Source organism: Haliotis cracherodii, unplaced genomic scaffold (assembly GCF_022045235.1).
Source record: "Haliotis cracherodii isolate W230 unplaced genomic scaffold, xgHalCrac1.p SCAF_11, whole genome shotgun sequence".
Classification (NCBI taxonomy): domain Eukaryota; kingdom Metazoa; phylum Mollusca; class Gastropoda; order Lepetellida; family Haliotidae; genus Haliotis; species Haliotis cracherodii.
Genome location: NW_027266266.1, coordinates 9,478,704 through 9,494,956, shown reverse-complemented (window position 1 = coordinate 9,494,956; position 16,253 = coordinate 9,478,704). Strand labels below are relative to the sequence as shown.

The 16,253-nt window shown below is 43.0% G+C and overlaps 1 protein-coding gene across 1 annotated transcript in view; it reads left to right on the top strand.

Annotated features, from left to right (window-relative positions):
• The window catches only part of LOC139456205 (E3 ubiquitin-protein ligase TRIM37-like), a 72,932-nt gene that overhangs the window by 43,981 nt on the left and 12,698 nt on the right, over window positions 1-16,253 (top strand). The window contains exons 11-21 of the mRNA XM_071237759.1: window positions 567-797; window positions 1,549-1,612; window positions 2,171-2,270; window positions 4,655-4,815; window positions 6,372-6,493; window positions 8,575-8,679; window positions 9,553-9,653; window positions 10,909-11,172; window positions 12,556-12,729; window positions 13,786-13,891; window positions 14,765-14,838. Coding sequence (XP_071093860.1) covers window positions 567-797; window positions 1,549-1,612; window positions 2,171-2,270; window positions 4,655-4,815; window positions 6,372-6,493; window positions 8,575-8,679; window positions 9,553-9,653; window positions 10,909-11,172; window positions 12,556-12,729; window positions 13,786-13,891; window positions 14,765-14,838 — 1,502 coding nt within the window. The remainder of the gene's footprint in view (window positions 1-566; window positions 798-1,548; window positions 1,613-2,170; window positions 2,271-4,654; window positions 4,816-6,371; window positions 6,494-8,574; window positions 8,680-9,552; window positions 9,654-10,908; window positions 11,173-12,555; window positions 12,730-13,785; window positions 13,892-14,764; window positions 14,839-16,253) is intronic.

Below are 16,253 nucleotides of genomic sequence, written 5' to 3'. Positions count from 1 at the left end.
CCCCAATGAATGGGTACCCAGTAGGATGGAAATGTGACGGTTAGCTTTCTAGCACCTCATATAACTTTCTTACTAAGGTATTCTGGGGAGTTGGTGTTCTGTTTTGTCTTTGTAGTGCATATAGAGAATCTCACCCGAGTGTCTTTTGATATCAAATATATCAACACGAGTTGATAGAAGTGGGATAACTCCGAGGCTTGCAGAGGATTTTTTCCACTTTTATCAACGAGTGTTGATATATTTGATATCAAAAGACACAAGGGTGAGATTTTATTTATCATCCAACATCATTCTTCAAACCTTTTCAGTTTGTAGACAGTAATAAGCGGTGTCTTAAGTGTAAAAGGTACTGCTAACAGCTTCAGTAGCAGAGCAATTAGTGATGTCATTTGATTGAGACGTCATGGTAACCAATGACGTCACAATGGTCTGCAAAGCATTGTGATGCAATTTCATTGCAGTGATATCTACAGTGTAGATATCGCCTGATCACTCCCAAGCGATATCTCCTGTGGGAGCCAGTTTTGGATGATAAATTGTGAGGTCACCTTGATCTATGATGACAGATACGAGTACAGAGTGGAGATGGTGCACCAGGCTTCTCGAGACTCCAGCAAGAACATTGTACGAGAGTTTGCTTCCGACTTTGAAGTTGGAGAGTGCTGGGGATACAACCGATTCTTCCGTCTTGACCTGCTGGCCAGTGAGGGTTACCTGGACACGGAGAACGACACTCTCATCCTCCGCTTCCAGGTCCGACCTCCAACCTTCTACCAGAAGAGCAGAGACCAGCAGTGGTATGTGGACACCCTCTGTAGGAATAGGATTGTATGGATCAACTTCTTTTTTGTTTGTTACAAATGTATCAGGGTAACTTTCCCCCTTCGTCAGTTCAAGGGGGCATGGGTGCCCAGTCGTCTAAGGCACCGCGATTCGCTGTGCAGAGTTGCGTCCCTTGGGCACGCCAGAAACCTATGATTGTGGGTTTGAATCCCGGTTCGACCCGATTATGTTTCTAGGTTTGTCAGCACCATACCCGTGCTCGTGGGTTTCACCGAAGTGGTACACGTCGGAGATCTGCATCACTTCGGTCTTTCCTCCCACATTAAGCTGACACACCGTGATATAACTGGAATACTGTTAAAAGCGGCGTTAAACAAAACTCACTCACTCACTTGTCAGTTTGATACTGAGTATGTGTATAGAGTTAAACATACAGTCAAGATTATGTCGGATTAACAAGTATGTCGGATAAACGAAATTAGGTAGTATCAACGTTCGTGATCGAAAAACGGACAACTACACGATAAATAACGATTCAAACACGTAATAAAAAAAAGGAAAGAGGAAATATTCATATTGTTATGTTACATTGTTAAGCAAGTTTACCTCTGCAGCCTGGTTCAAGACTGGTTATTTTCTGGCATTGATGTCTTACATTGTTTCAGGTCACTAACTATTCCAGAATGTTCATAATTTCACGTCTTCTATTAAAACAATGTGGTGTTTTGTGAAGTGTACTACAGAACTCCCTCTCCCCCTCCCCAGGTACATCAGTCAGCTGGAGGTGGCCGGGTCCCAGTACATACAGCAGATCAACGACCTCAAGGAGGTACACGCATGTCTCAGTGGCGTCCACTCTCAGGCTTAAACAAATATAAGAATTGGTTCTCAGGCAATGGTTTTTGAAAATATAGTGCAGGTGGGCGGTGGTTTTATTTCTTTGGTTGTTCAAACTAGCATGTAACCAAATAAACAGTTTTTTATTTATAAAGGAAATAAAAATGAAATATGCAACATTCTTTTTGATGATGTGGGCGGTGCCTGAGAACCAAGACTATTATTTTTTTTAGCCTTAAGGACGACCATTTGATTTTCTGGGGAAGGGGTTGGAAGGCTGGAGATTTTTGTTACAATCTTCAAGAACTTTAAGTTTGTGCGGAACATTCAGCATGTGCCCAGTGAAGTATTATTTTCTTGAAAAATCCTTCTTCTTTTAAATAAAAGAGTATCTTCAGATTGTATTTAATATACTTATTGACAAAATTGCATTAAATCTCAACCTGTGTAAATGCCCCTGTTTGCATGTGTCCTTGATATTTGGTTAATATTTTTGAATTTGATAAAATCCAATGCTAATGTTGCACTGAAGTACTTTGTCAATATTCAGACTACTGTCATGTCCTCAACCAAAGATATGGGCCCCTTTTTTCAGCGACTCCTGTTGGAAATGTCGAGAAACTCCACTGGGAAGAAAACTGGCAATGCAGGTACGGTCTATTTGTTAAGGCTGATTAAACATGCCGTAATACTTTGATAAAACACACAACACTAAAGGATTCCAAGGACACATAGATCTGAGGATTGCTGTGACACATAGACCTCAGGATTCCTGTGACACATAGATCTCAGGATTCCAGGGACACATAGATCTCAGGATTCCAGGGACACATAGATCTCAGGATTCCAGGGACACATAGATCTCAGGATTCCAGGGACACATAGATCTCAGGATTCCCGGGACACATAGATCTCAGGATTCCTGTGACACATAGATCTCAGGATTCCCGGGGCACATAGATCTCAGGATTCCAGGGACACATAGGTCTCAGGATTCATGCAACACATAGATCTCAGGATTCCTGTGACTCATAGATCTCAGGATTCCTGTGACACATAGATCTCAGGATTCCTGTGACACATAGATCTCAGGATTCCTGTGACACATAGATCTCAGGATTCCTGTGACACATAGATCTCAGGATTCCCGGGACACATAGATCTCAGGATTCCTGTGACACATAGATCTCAGGATTGCTGTGACACATAGATCTCAGGATTCCTGTGACACATAGATCTCAGGATTCCAGGGACACATAGATCTCAGGATTCCAGGGACACATAGATCTCAGGATTCCAGGGACACATAGATCTGAGAATTCCTGTGACACATAGATCTCAGGATTCCAGGGACACATAGATCTCAGGATTCCCGGGACACATAGATCTCAGGATTCCAGGGACACATAGATCTCAGGATTCCTGTGACACATAGATCTCAGGATTCCTGTGACACATAGATCTCAGGATTCCCGGGACACATAGATCTCAGGATTCCTGTGACACATAGATCTCAGGATTCCTGTGACACATAGATCTCAGGATTCCAGGGGCACATAGATCTCAGGATTCCAGGGACACATAGGTCTCAGGATTCATGCAACACATAGATCTCAGGATTCCTGTGACTCATAGATCTCAGGATTCCAGGGACACATAGATCTCAGGATTCCTGTGACACATAGATCTCAGGATTCGAGTGACACATAGATCTCAGGATTCCTGTGACTCATAGATCTCAGGATTCCAGGGACACATAGATCTCAGGATTCCTGTGACACATAGATCTCAGGATTCGAGTGACACATAGATCTCAGGATTCCTGTGACTCATAGATCTCAGGATTCCAGGGACATATAGATCTCAGGATTCCTGTGACTCATAGATCTCAGGATTCCAGGGACACATAGATCTCAGGATTACTGTGACACATAGATCTCAGGATTCCTGGGACACATAGATCTCAGGAATCGGGTGACACATATCTCAGGATTCCTGTGACACATAGATCTCAGGAATCCTGCGACACATAGATATCAGGATTCCAGCGACACATAGATCAAAGGATTCCAGGGACACATAGATCTTAGGATTCCAGGGACACATAAATCTCAGGATTCCTGTGACACATAGATCTCAGGATTCCAGGGACAGATAGATCTCAGGATTCCTGTGACACATAGATCTCAGGATTCCTGTGATACATAGATCTCAGGATTCCAGAGACACATAGATCTCAGGATTCCAGGGACACATAGATCTCAGGATTCCCGGGACACATAGATCTCATGATTCCAGAGACACATAGATCTCAGGATTCCCGGGACACATAGATCTCAGGATTCCTGCTGTCTGAAGTGAGGGCACTGTGGAATGTGGGAATCAGATGATTGTGTGTCATCAACTCTGTTATCTACAGCAGTTGCAATATATCTGGAATATTGCTACACTGCAGTATAAACAGCATACATTCCAATAAAACAAGCCATTTAACAAGACGTTAATCAGGGAAGCCAAGATACTTGTAAACACCACTGTGCAGTCTGGCTTAGAATAGGTCTTCAGCAACCTATGCTTGTCGTAATAGGTGATTACAGGATTGGGTGGCCATTCTTGGACCCGTGAAGATTCCGGGGTAGAATACGTCTTCAGCAACCCATGCTTGCCGTAAAAGGACACTATGCTTGTCGTAAGAGGCGACTAACGGGATCGGGTGGTCAGGCTTGCTGACTTGGTTGATGCACATCATCAATCCTAATTGCGTGGATTGATGCTCATGATATCAATCATTGGATTGTCTGGTCCAGACTCGATTATTTACAGACCGCCGTCATATAGCTGGAATATTGCTGAGTGCGGCGTTAAACAACAAACCAACCAACCAAAACCATGATGTGATTGGAATAATGCTTGAAGCATTGTAAAACCTCACTCACTCACACACTCGCTATGAGTTTGTTCAGTTTATTGTCAGTTTGTTTACGTAACTGAAAGTGTTGAAGTTGAAGTTGAACTGTGCCTGTTCTGTTTGTAGAGTCTCCCCTGATGATCTCCCAGTCTGACAGTCCCCTCCCCCACCACCCGGTGCTCCACCCCAAGCCTCGACACCCCCGCCCCACTGCGGAGATGGATGTGGAGCAGACCGACCTGGAACACGAGGAGGAGTCTGACACAGACTCCACGGAGTCTAATGAGGTAACAGCATGTGTGTCTCCAAATAGTGGTACTGGGAGTGAGGGGAGGGGGAGGGGGGATACTATTTCTATAGCTTAAACATCAGACACTTTTTTTACACAGTCAAGTCTCGTTAATCCGACACTCGTTTATCCGACAATCGGCTTTATCTGACACAAATGATGGGAACCGATTTAATCAGTGCTATTTACACCCGTTAATCTGACAGTCTCGCACTCAGACTCCGACACACCTAATTTGCAACGAAATGCTGAAATCACTCTTTAATCAGTCTCGTTAATCCGACACAGTGATCAGCGTACTCCGTGGTCATCTGCCTGCGAGTACACAGACCTGTGTTTTGATGCCAGGCGAGTCGGCGAGTAGCTGCATATTTCAGCGGCGGCAGAGATAAACTTGCGTAACAATAAACAATTAATTTTTTTAATACACAAAACATGATTATTCACATGCCTAGATTACCTCAATTTCATTAAAATCAGATCCAAGTTCTTGCTACAGCTTTAGACATCCCATTACAGGTCACGACAGAACGACCTTTCGCGAACTTTGACCGACCAATGAAATTACTGACAGGATGTCCAATTTTCGACCACAAACGTTGATACTACCTAATTTCGTTTATCCGACATACTCATATGCAACCAACAATGTCGGATTAACGGGACTTGACTGTATACAGTTCAAAACAGTCACAGAATAAAGAGACAGCTCGATACTTTTGCTCTCGTCATCAGAAAGAAAGTATACACATATACAAGAACATATGCACTGCCACTAGGGCTGGAATATTGCTGACTGGCGTAAAATCAGCATTTATTGTCAAATAATATATTTTACATGTGTATTACAAACTGCCTCGATGGTGCTTAGCATTAAGGGGATAAAGCTTATACTGGGAAGCTCGGCGTCAGTATACTGAATCTGAGTAGGGTGTCTATGTTAAACTGCTGAAGCAGGTCTAACTCTATAATACTGGTATTAGTCTAGACAAGTACAAGCAGCCAAACACACATGTGCAGGCACATCGTTATTTAAATGAAATAGTCTTGAATGTGACGTTAAGCCCCATTTCTCAACTGATTTCATTTGTGCATACATGGGTTGATTTAACTGCTGGCCCGTTGGTCCATGGTCAGTTAAAATTATGAAAGGCTTGCTGAAACACAAGGTAGATGGCTCATCTGGCTAGTCGGATGAGGTCGTGTGAATGGTTAACTCAAAGATCAGCTCGGTAGAATGACACAACCAATTGCCATTTTGTAATGTCCTTTACGACATTTTTTTTTGCTCATAAAATCGCCACAAAATGAGGCAAATGGAAGCCAAGATTTCATCTCAGAGTGCAAGAAATGATGTTTTAGGGGTGAGGAGTTCTAAAGTTTTCGGAGACCCCCTGGTCAATATTTAGTTTTGGGCCAGTTAGTTTGGAGCAGGGCCAGTAGCTTCTGAAAGGAGCAAGCCCTGCCGGCTACGCACAAGTTTGTTGTTAAATATACCCCTGTGCATATTATCAGCTCTGAAGGTAATATTGATGTGACTAATATTTTCTCCAGGGACTGAGTGAAGGTGATATTGATGATCTGGATGACATTCATGAAGAAAGCGAGGCTGACGGGGGCCAAGAGATAGCTGTTGACAACAGCAACGATGAGAACGACATCGACGAGGAAACCATGTTAGTATCAAAGCTGGCTTACTCATTTGGATCCCTTCTGTGACCCGTGAAGATCCGGGGAAAAATAGTTCTTCAGCAACCCATGCTTGCTGTAAAAGGCTACTATGCTTGTTGTAAGAGGCAACTAATGGGATCGGGTGGTCAGGCTCGCTGACTTGGTTGATGCATGTAATCGTATCCCATTTGCATGGATTGATGCTCATGATATCAATCACTAGATAGTCTGGTGAAGACTCTGTCATATAGCTGGAATATTGCTGAGAGAGGCGTTAAAGAACAAACAAAGAAACAAACAAAACGTTGCTAAGTCATTAATGAAACAATAACAGTTATGTTTAGACCTGGGAAACTGATATTAGGTGTGTCTTGACATGTCTGTTGACAATGATGTTGAGAAACCGTGACATTGTGTGTGTCTTGACAGGTCTGTTGACAATGATGTTGAGAAACCGTGACATTGTGTGTGTCTTGACAGGTCTGTTGACAGTGATGTTGAGAAACTGTGACATTTTGTGTGTCTTGACAGGTCTGTTGACAATGATGTTGAGAAACCGTGACATTGTGTGTGTCTTGACAGGTCTGTTGACAATGATGTTGAGAAACTGATATTGTGTGTGTCTTGACAGGTCTGTTGACAATGATGTTGAGAAACCGTGACATTGTGTGTGTCTTGACAGGTCTGTTGACAATGATGTTGAGAAACCGTGACATTGTGTGTGTCTTGACAGGTCTGTTGACAGTGATGTTGAGAAACTGTGACATTTTGTGTGTCTTGACAGGTCTGTTGACAATGATGTTGAGAAACCGTGACATTGTGTGTGTCTTGACAGGTCTGTTGACAATGATGTTGAGAAACTGATATTGTGTGTGTCTTGACAGGTCTGTTGACAATGATGTTGAGAAACCGTGACATTGTGTGTGTCTTGACAGGTCTGTTGACAATGATGTTGAGAAACTGATATTGTGTGTGTCTTGACAGGTCTGTTGACAATGATGTTGAGAAACTGTGACATTGTGTGTGTCTTGACAGGTCTGTTGACAGTAATGTTGAGAAACCGATATTGTGTGTGTCTTGACAGTCTGTTGACAATGATGTTGAGAAACTGTGACATTGTGTGTATCTTGACAGGTCTGTTGACAATGGTGTTGAGAAACCATGACATTGTGTGTGTCTTGACAGGTCTGTTGACAATGATGTTGAGAAACTGTGACATTGTGTGTGTCTTGACAGGTCTGTTGACAGTAATGTTGAGAAACCGATATTGTGTGTGTCTTGACAGTCTGTTGACAATGATGTTGAGAAACTGTGACATTGTGTGTATCTTGACAGGTCTGTTGACAATGATGTTGAGAAAACATGACATTGTGTGTGTCTTGACAGGTCTGTTGACAATGGTGTTGAGAAACTGTGACATTGTGTGTATCTTGACAGGTCTGTTGACAATGATGTTGAGAAAACATGACATTGTGTGTGTCTTGACAGTCTGTTGACAATGATGTTGAGAAACTGTGACATTGTGTGTATCTTGACAGGTCTGTTGACAATGATGTTGAGAAACCGTGACATTGTGTGTGTCTTGACAGGTCTGTTGACAATGATGTTGAGAAACTGATATTGTGTGTGTCTTGACAGGTCTGTTGACAATGATGTTGAGAAACTGTGACATTGTGTGTGTCTTGACAGGTCTGTTGACAGTAATGTTGAGAAACCGATATTGTGTGTGTCTTGACAGTCTGTTGACAATGATGTTGAGAAACTGTGACATTGTGTGTGTCTTGACAGGTCTGTTGACAGTAATGTTGAGAAACTGATATTGTGTGTGTCTTGACAGGTCCATTGACAATGATGTTGAGAAACTGATATTGTGTGTGTCTTGACAGGTCCATTGACAATGATGTTGAGAAACTGATATTGTGTGTGTCTTGACAGTCTGTTGACAATGATGTTGAGAAACTGTGACACTGTGTGTGTCTTGACAGTCTGTTGACAATGATGTTGAGAAACCGTGACATTGAGTGTGTCTTGACAGGTCTGTTGACAATGATGTTGAGAAACCGTGACATTGTGTATGTCTTGACAGGTCTGTTGACAATGATGTTGAAATCTGGGAGGAGAATGACCTTGACCGCCTCGGTGCTTCCGCCGCTGTCCTAAAGTGTACAAACAACCTGTCTGGACCGGACAAGTGAGTAAAAATAGGATGCTGAAGTGATTTGTGTACTTGGTAAAGTCTACTGCTGTGTTATACAGTATTTGACTTTTGTTTACAAGTCTCTGTCTAAGTGCAAGCAAATATAGCAAAACAAACAGTCAATCTTCTGCACCTCATGTGTGTGTTTAAAGACCTATCGTACTTATAGTCGTGTGCAAGGTCTGATTGGTTTGTCAAGCGTTGATTGATGGGTTGGATGACTCTCCATGCTGGGTGCAAAAAGGGGTAGGGGGATGGGGGTGGGGAGGAGGAGGAAAATCTGTTACATGTATTGGTTTGGGTGGGGATGAGACATAAAATGGGGTCAGCAAGATATGATTCATTCCTCAGAGACCAATCCCACCCCCACCCCACATCCCCCATCCACAACTCCCAATCCACAGTGATCAATATTTAATTCCTGAGACCAATCTTTCCCCACCCCCCACCCCCCATTCACAACTCCCAATCCACAATGATCAATATTTAATTCCTGAGACCAATCTTTCCCCACCCCCCATTCACAACTCCCAATCCACAATGATCAATATTTAATTCCTGAGACCAATTTTTCCCCACCCCCCCACACCCAACTTCCCATCATCAATGACCAATATGATTAGCTTTTTCACCAAGTTAGATACAAGCTGAAGACAAAGCCAGTGTGTGTACTATCCATAGCAATGTAAACTGTAAATACCCTTGATACTAAGTGTGGTGCAGAGTTACCAAGTGTCAACATTAACCCTCACCTCTGTGTCTTTAATGATGTGATCAAAGGGAGACAACTCATCTTCAACCGTCTCCCCTTGGCCTATGTTGTGTGCAGAGGTTTCTCTGAAGGATGCCTCTTCCCTCTGATTCCAGGAAGCAAGATGATGAAGCAGTATTACTACAGTTTTTAGAAAGCCACACAACAGACTTGGACAGATGGGGCCTGTCCTCCATGTCTGCATCAGGGAGTTCAGGTGAGACTTGTTACATCAGTCGCCCTTGAAGATCCGGGATAGAATAGGTCTTCAGCAACCCATGCTTGCCGTAAAAGGCAACTAACGGGATCGGGTGGTCAGACTTGCTGACTTGGTTGATGCATGTCATCGTATCCAAATTGCGTGGATCGATGCTCATGATATCAATCATTGGATTGTCTGGTTCAGTCTCGATTATTTACAGACCGCCGTCATATTGTTGGAATATTTTTGAGTGCGCCATTAAACAACAAACCAACCAACCAATGTTACATCAGTCACCTGACATTTCTCACTGTTAGCATGACCGCCTCCATGGCCTAGTGGATAGAGTGTCTGCCCGGGGAGTGGAAAGTTGGTGGTTCAATATCTTGCAGCACCATACGAAAAACTTTTCAGGGTTAGAACTAAACTCAAAAGCTTTTCTGGCCCGTGTAAAGATAAAATGCCTTTGTAATGTTAAAACAATGGGGAAATGGGGACATTTGTACTTGCATGCAGGAATTTGTATTAGCCCGAGGCTAGCGGGCTAACATTAAAGTCTAACCCTGCTTTGAAAGATGGTACTTGTTGTTACCCTCCCTGACGCTTGGCATTAAGGGGCTCAAACAAGGACTGGTCAGCTCGGAGTCAGTGTACTGTGTTTGAGTGGAGTATCCATGTTAAACTGTGGCATGGTGTCTCAGTGGGGTAGAACTATAACACTGGCAATTGCATTTCATTATACGTCAATGGCATGGATGTTTTCTCATGGTATCAAAAGCACTGGTTTGTCTGATCCAGACTTTATTATTTACAAGCCGTCATCATATGGCTGGAACATTGCTGAGTGTGCATTTCATAATGAACAGGGGTGGCCTAGTCATCGAAGGCGCCACAATTGGCTGTGCTGTTGCATTCTTTAGGCGTGCCAGAAACCGATGATCATGGGTTCGAATCCCAGTTTACCCCGATTATGTTTCTAGGTTTGTCAGCACCATACCCATGCTCGTGGGTTTCACCAAAGTACTAAATGTCTAAGACCTGTATCATTTCGGGCTTTCCTCTTACATTAAGCTGACACGCCGCGATAAAACTGGAATATTGTTCAAAGCAGCATTAAGCCCAACTCTTTGGGCTTGCTGCTAAAGCGATATCATGACCAATTTTTAAAAGAATCTTAAGGACATTTAATTGGATTATATATCTCGATATGTCTGGAATGATATTAAGGCCTAGCTCTCAACAAATTGACTTACTCCCTCCCTCCGGACAGATGGACTAGCGGACAGCCCCCGGTCAGTGCAGAGCCTGCTGGAGGGAATCCAGGCCGAGTGGAACCTGACCAATCTGGCCAAGGATGAGAACAAGAACAAGGGGAGCCGTAAGGACAAGCAGCCCTTGCTGAGGGACTCCACCCCCACCACGGACGACATGCTGGAGCACATCCACGCCCGCTTCTCCGAGCTCGCCGCCACCACCATGGCCGTCGCCAACTCCGCTGTTACCAGTGAAACCGAAGCCAAGAAATACAGATCAGGTTGGTGCTTGGATGAATAAATCAGATTGTTCAGCCCTTATCCTGAACGCTTTTAGAATGTCAGTGTCTTAATTATTCTAAGCGGGTGTAAACAATTTGGAAGCATTATTCCACAGGTGCTTGTTGCTGTGTTGAAGCATACTGCATGAATGCTTCAACTAGTCCCTTAGAATCAGTTTCATTCTTGTCAAAAAAATCATTTGATTGATAGAATTAGCAAGAGTTTCAATCTCCAGATGCAACCATGATTGTATTTTCTGTTATGTATTTGAAGTGGTAGTGGGGTAGCCTAGCGTTTAAAGTGTTTGCTCATGATGCTGTAGACCCGGGTTTGATTCCCCACGTGGGTACAATGTGTGAAGCCCATTTCTTGTGTCCCCCGCCATGATATTGCTGCAATGCTGCTAAAAGCAATGTAAGACCATACTCACTCACTAACTTGTTGTAGTCATGAATTCTACCCATGTGGGGATTTGAAGATAGAATAGGCGTAAGAGGCATCAATTTGATTGGGTGTTCATACTCTGTGACTTGGCTCATAATGAGTCATAGAACGAGATGTTGCTTATAATTTATCCTCCAAAACTGGCTCCCACAAGAGATATTGCTTGGATGAGATCAAGCGATATCTACACTGTAGATATAACTGCAATGAAATTACATCACAATGCTTTGCAGACCATTGTGACGTCACTGGTTACCATGACGTCACAATCAAATGACGTCACTAATGGCTCTGCTATTGAAGCTGTTAGCAGTACATTTTACACTGGACACTGCTAATTACTGTCTACAAATTGAAAAAGTTAGTAGAATGATGTTGGATGATAAATAAAATGTCATCCTCGTGTCTTTTGATATCAAATATATCAACACTCGTTGATAAAAGTGGCAAAAATCCTCGGCTAGCCTCGGACTCTTGTTAATATATTTGACATCAAAAGACACTCGGGTGAGATTCTTTATATCTACGACTGATCCATTGCCAATACTGTCTGCATCTGATGTGTCTGGTCCTGATTTGCTTATTCACAGGTTGGTATGATATAGATTAAATATGGCTTACTGCCAGGAGTGAGTGATTGAGTTTGGTTTTATGCCGCTGTGAACAGTATTTCATTTATGTCAGCTGTGAGAATGTGGGAGGAAAGTCTGAAGTGATGCAGATCTTCGACATTTACCACTTTGGTGAAACCCAAAAGCAGGGATGCAAACCTGGAAATATGATCAGTGCTGATCTGGGATTTGAACCCACGATCATAGGTATCGGGTACATCTAAGGGATGCAACTCTGCACAGCAAATAGTAGCATCTTAGACGACTGGGCCTTCTGTGTCCCTCTCACTACCATGAACTAACACAGTCCACACAATTGTGCTTCAGCCAAGAAGAGCAAGAACCCATTGAATGCTATTGTGCAGCCACTGCGGAACTCCTTGGACGAGAAGACTGTGTCCCGGCCGGACTGCGGGGGCAGCGTCTCTGACAAGAAGGAGAAGAAGGAAGACTCCCGCGTGGGTTCAGCCGTAGATCTCACCACCCCTGCCGTCACCCACGGTGCGTGACTAGATGCTGCCATATTCCTTGCTGACATGTCAGGGCTTTATCTAGACCTGCTCCGAGGCTGATATTCGACTGCAGGTTTGCAGCAAATGTCCATAAAGATTCCCAAATTGGAATTAGAAATTGACCAATACCTGTTATATAGTGATAATTAGTATAATGGCTTTGTAGAAGTGACTTGTATTTTGATGACAGATTTGAGGATATTAACTTTTTTTCCAAAATTACCTGCCTAGGGCACCAATCCAAGATGAATCCCTGCGTACACGAAACATGGAGTATTACTATACAAGTTTGCAAAACAGAAATATCTTTTTCTAGAGTGTTTGGAAACATTACAAGTGTGAGGAAACTATTTAAGTGTTAGGTAACAATTTAAGTGTCAGGTAACTACTTAAGTGTGAGGCAAGTATTCAAGTGTGAGGTAACACTTTAAGTGTGAAATAACTATTTAAGTGTGAGGAACTATTTAAGTGTCAGGTAACAATTTAAGTGTCAGATAACTATTTAAGTGTGAGGTAACTATTTACGTGTCTGGTAACAATTTCCGTGTGAGGTAACAATTTAAGTGTGAGGGAACAATTTACGTGTCAGGTAACTATTTACGTTTCAGGTAACAATTTAAGTGTGACTTGACAATTTAAGTGTCAGCTAACTATTTACGAGTGAGGTAACTATTTACATGTTAGGTAACTATTTACGTGTGAGGTAACAATTTAAGTGTGAGGTGACCTTGCAAGTGTGAGGTAACAATTTAAGTGTGAGGTGACCTTGTAGTAAGTGTGAGGACACCTTGTTAGAAAATTTGGCTTTGGGTGATGACAACTTTTAGTGTTAGAAAATTTGGCTTTGGGTGATGACAACTTTTAGTGATGTCTACATTTATAGGACATGAGCCTGAGGCAATGATTCCAATACTGAATACATGTATTTAGGGATATAGTTGACATAGTTCCAATTGTGGGAGGTGATTGAGATGGTTTATATTCCGGGAGGTGATTGAGGTTGTTTTTATAGTGGAGGTCGTCAGATAGTTCTTATGTTTCCCAGATGAGCCGCTGTCGCTGAACCTGGCCGACTTCACCCTGGAAGAGAGTAACCTGCCTGACCTGTCTCTCTGCCTCGACCGAACTGGAGCCGCCAACACAAGACCCAGGTAGAGAAGCCATGTCCAATATCACATTGCCGGCCACACAAGTGTCCTGGTCTTCTCCTTGAGGGGAGGAATAGGTCCCCATTACCTCCTGCTACCTCTTTAGACAAGACCGCCTCCCTGGTATAGTGGTAGAGCGTCCGCCAAGAGAGCAGAAGGTCCGGGGTTCGATACCTGGCTGCGTCATATCAAAAGACGTTAAAAGATGGAACTTGTTGTTACCCTGTCTGGCGCTAGGCATTAAGGGTCTAAAACAAGGACTGGTCGGCTCGGAGTCAGTAGGCTGTGTCTGAGTGGGATATTCATGTTAAACTGCGGCATGGTATCTCAGTGTGCTGGCACTATAAAGTCCGGACTAGTACAAGCAGCCACACACACACACATGTGTGCACATCGCTATATAAGTGCAATAATCTTGGACGCGATGTTAAACCCAATTTCACCTCACCTCTTTAGACAATTTATGGATTTCTTTTTCATTTTTTTAGTACAAACATAAGGCCTTTAATTGATGTCATGGATGTAGCAATAGATGTCACCATGTGCCACTTTGTAGTTTCTTCTCTATTAAGATGAAGTTGTGATGTAAGTGAAATGCTGGTAAAAGCAGTATTAAACCCAACGCACTACCCTCCCCCCACAACTCACCCACTCACTCACTCACTCACTCACTCAACCAACCACTCAACCACTCAACCACTCACTCAACCACTCACTCACTCACTCACTCACTCACTCACTCACTCACTCACTCACTCACTCACTCACTCACTCACTCAACCACTCACTCAACCACTCACTCAACCACTCACTCAACCAATCAACCACTCACCCGCCCACCCAATCTTGTGAGTAACTGCTATACATCTGTTACAGTAAACCCGAGGCTGAGAAGGGGGACAAGAGGAAGACAGTGCCCATCAAGGGGATCTCAAGTACCAAAGACACAGGTAATCAATGTGCTGACTGACTGTCCTAACAGCCAGTGGGTAGACTGTAGTGTTGTCATATGCAGAGTATCAATAGTAGATCCAGGTCTGAGTGATGCTTATATAAATAAATTGCAAGTGATTCCGTGCCATTTGATTGTTAAACCAAGAAATTATTTATGATTTGTTTCCATAAACCGAAACAAAATAGGCCATGCCCCCTAATGGACTACTGTTTCCTGGTTGGATGAAAAAAGAATGGGCGGGGCTTGTTTTGCATTATTACGTTCAACGTTATCAGTGATTTTGTATTGTCTGCACTTGGCTGGTATTATGGAGTTGGGTTTTGGCTGGGCTAACAAGTCTACGCATGGTCGCGTAACAAAATTGACATCTGGTTTGTAAATTGTCATGGAGATTTAGGTCGATTGCAGGATTTGCAAAGCATGTGCACCACCAACTCGGCATCAACAGATATTTACCAAATCTTTTCATGTTTTACTCAAGGTGCTCACGTGATTTGATGCACTTCACGATGTAAGACACATTTTATGACAATATAGGTCTTGATTATCGATCAGATCGACTTTACTGCTTGCTGCCATTTTGTTTGAGGCAATATGAGAGTTGGAATCTGATTGGTCAATAGGAGAGGCATAGAAGGGACATAACTCTTAATAGTACTGGTGGCACTACGATCGAGCCCAGAAATTCCAGCCTAGTTCGGCAAGGGTGGAAACCAGACTGTCACAGTTAATTCCCTTGCCTCAGGAAGATGTATTGTCTGCGGCACGGATCACTCCTCACAGTCTTACTGACTTTTCTGGTTTGTTATTTACCCATTGGTTCCAACTCTCAGGGGTAGCCTGGTTGTTTAGGTGTTTTCTCACCATGATGGGACCCTGGGTTCAATTCCCCACATGGGTACCATGTGTGACGTCCATGTGTGGTGTCTTCTGCTATCATATTGTTTTAGGGGCAGTCGGGTAGCCTAGTGGTTAAAGCTTTCGCTCGTCACGCCGAACATCCGGGTTCGATTCCCAACATGGATACAATGTGTAAAGCCCATTTCTGGTGTCCCCCGCCGTGATATTGCCGGAATACTGCTAAAAGTGGCGTAAAACCATACTGTCTCACTCACTCATATTGTTTTAATATTGCTAAAAGTGACGTAAAAGGTAACTCACTCCAATCCCGAGAGTATGTAACAAAGACCACTAGGGGTGTCACGATAAATCAAAATATCGATATATTGCTATTGGTAAGCACCTGAAGTCAATAAATCGATTGTTAGATCAGTTTCCAATCAATAGTATCGATTTCAGTTAGGAATATCAATAGTTTCGATTGTATTTACCATAACAATAAAATACATGCAATGCTGTTCAAATTTATTTTTCTTTTGATCATGAGTGGTAGTAATTTACACATGGTAA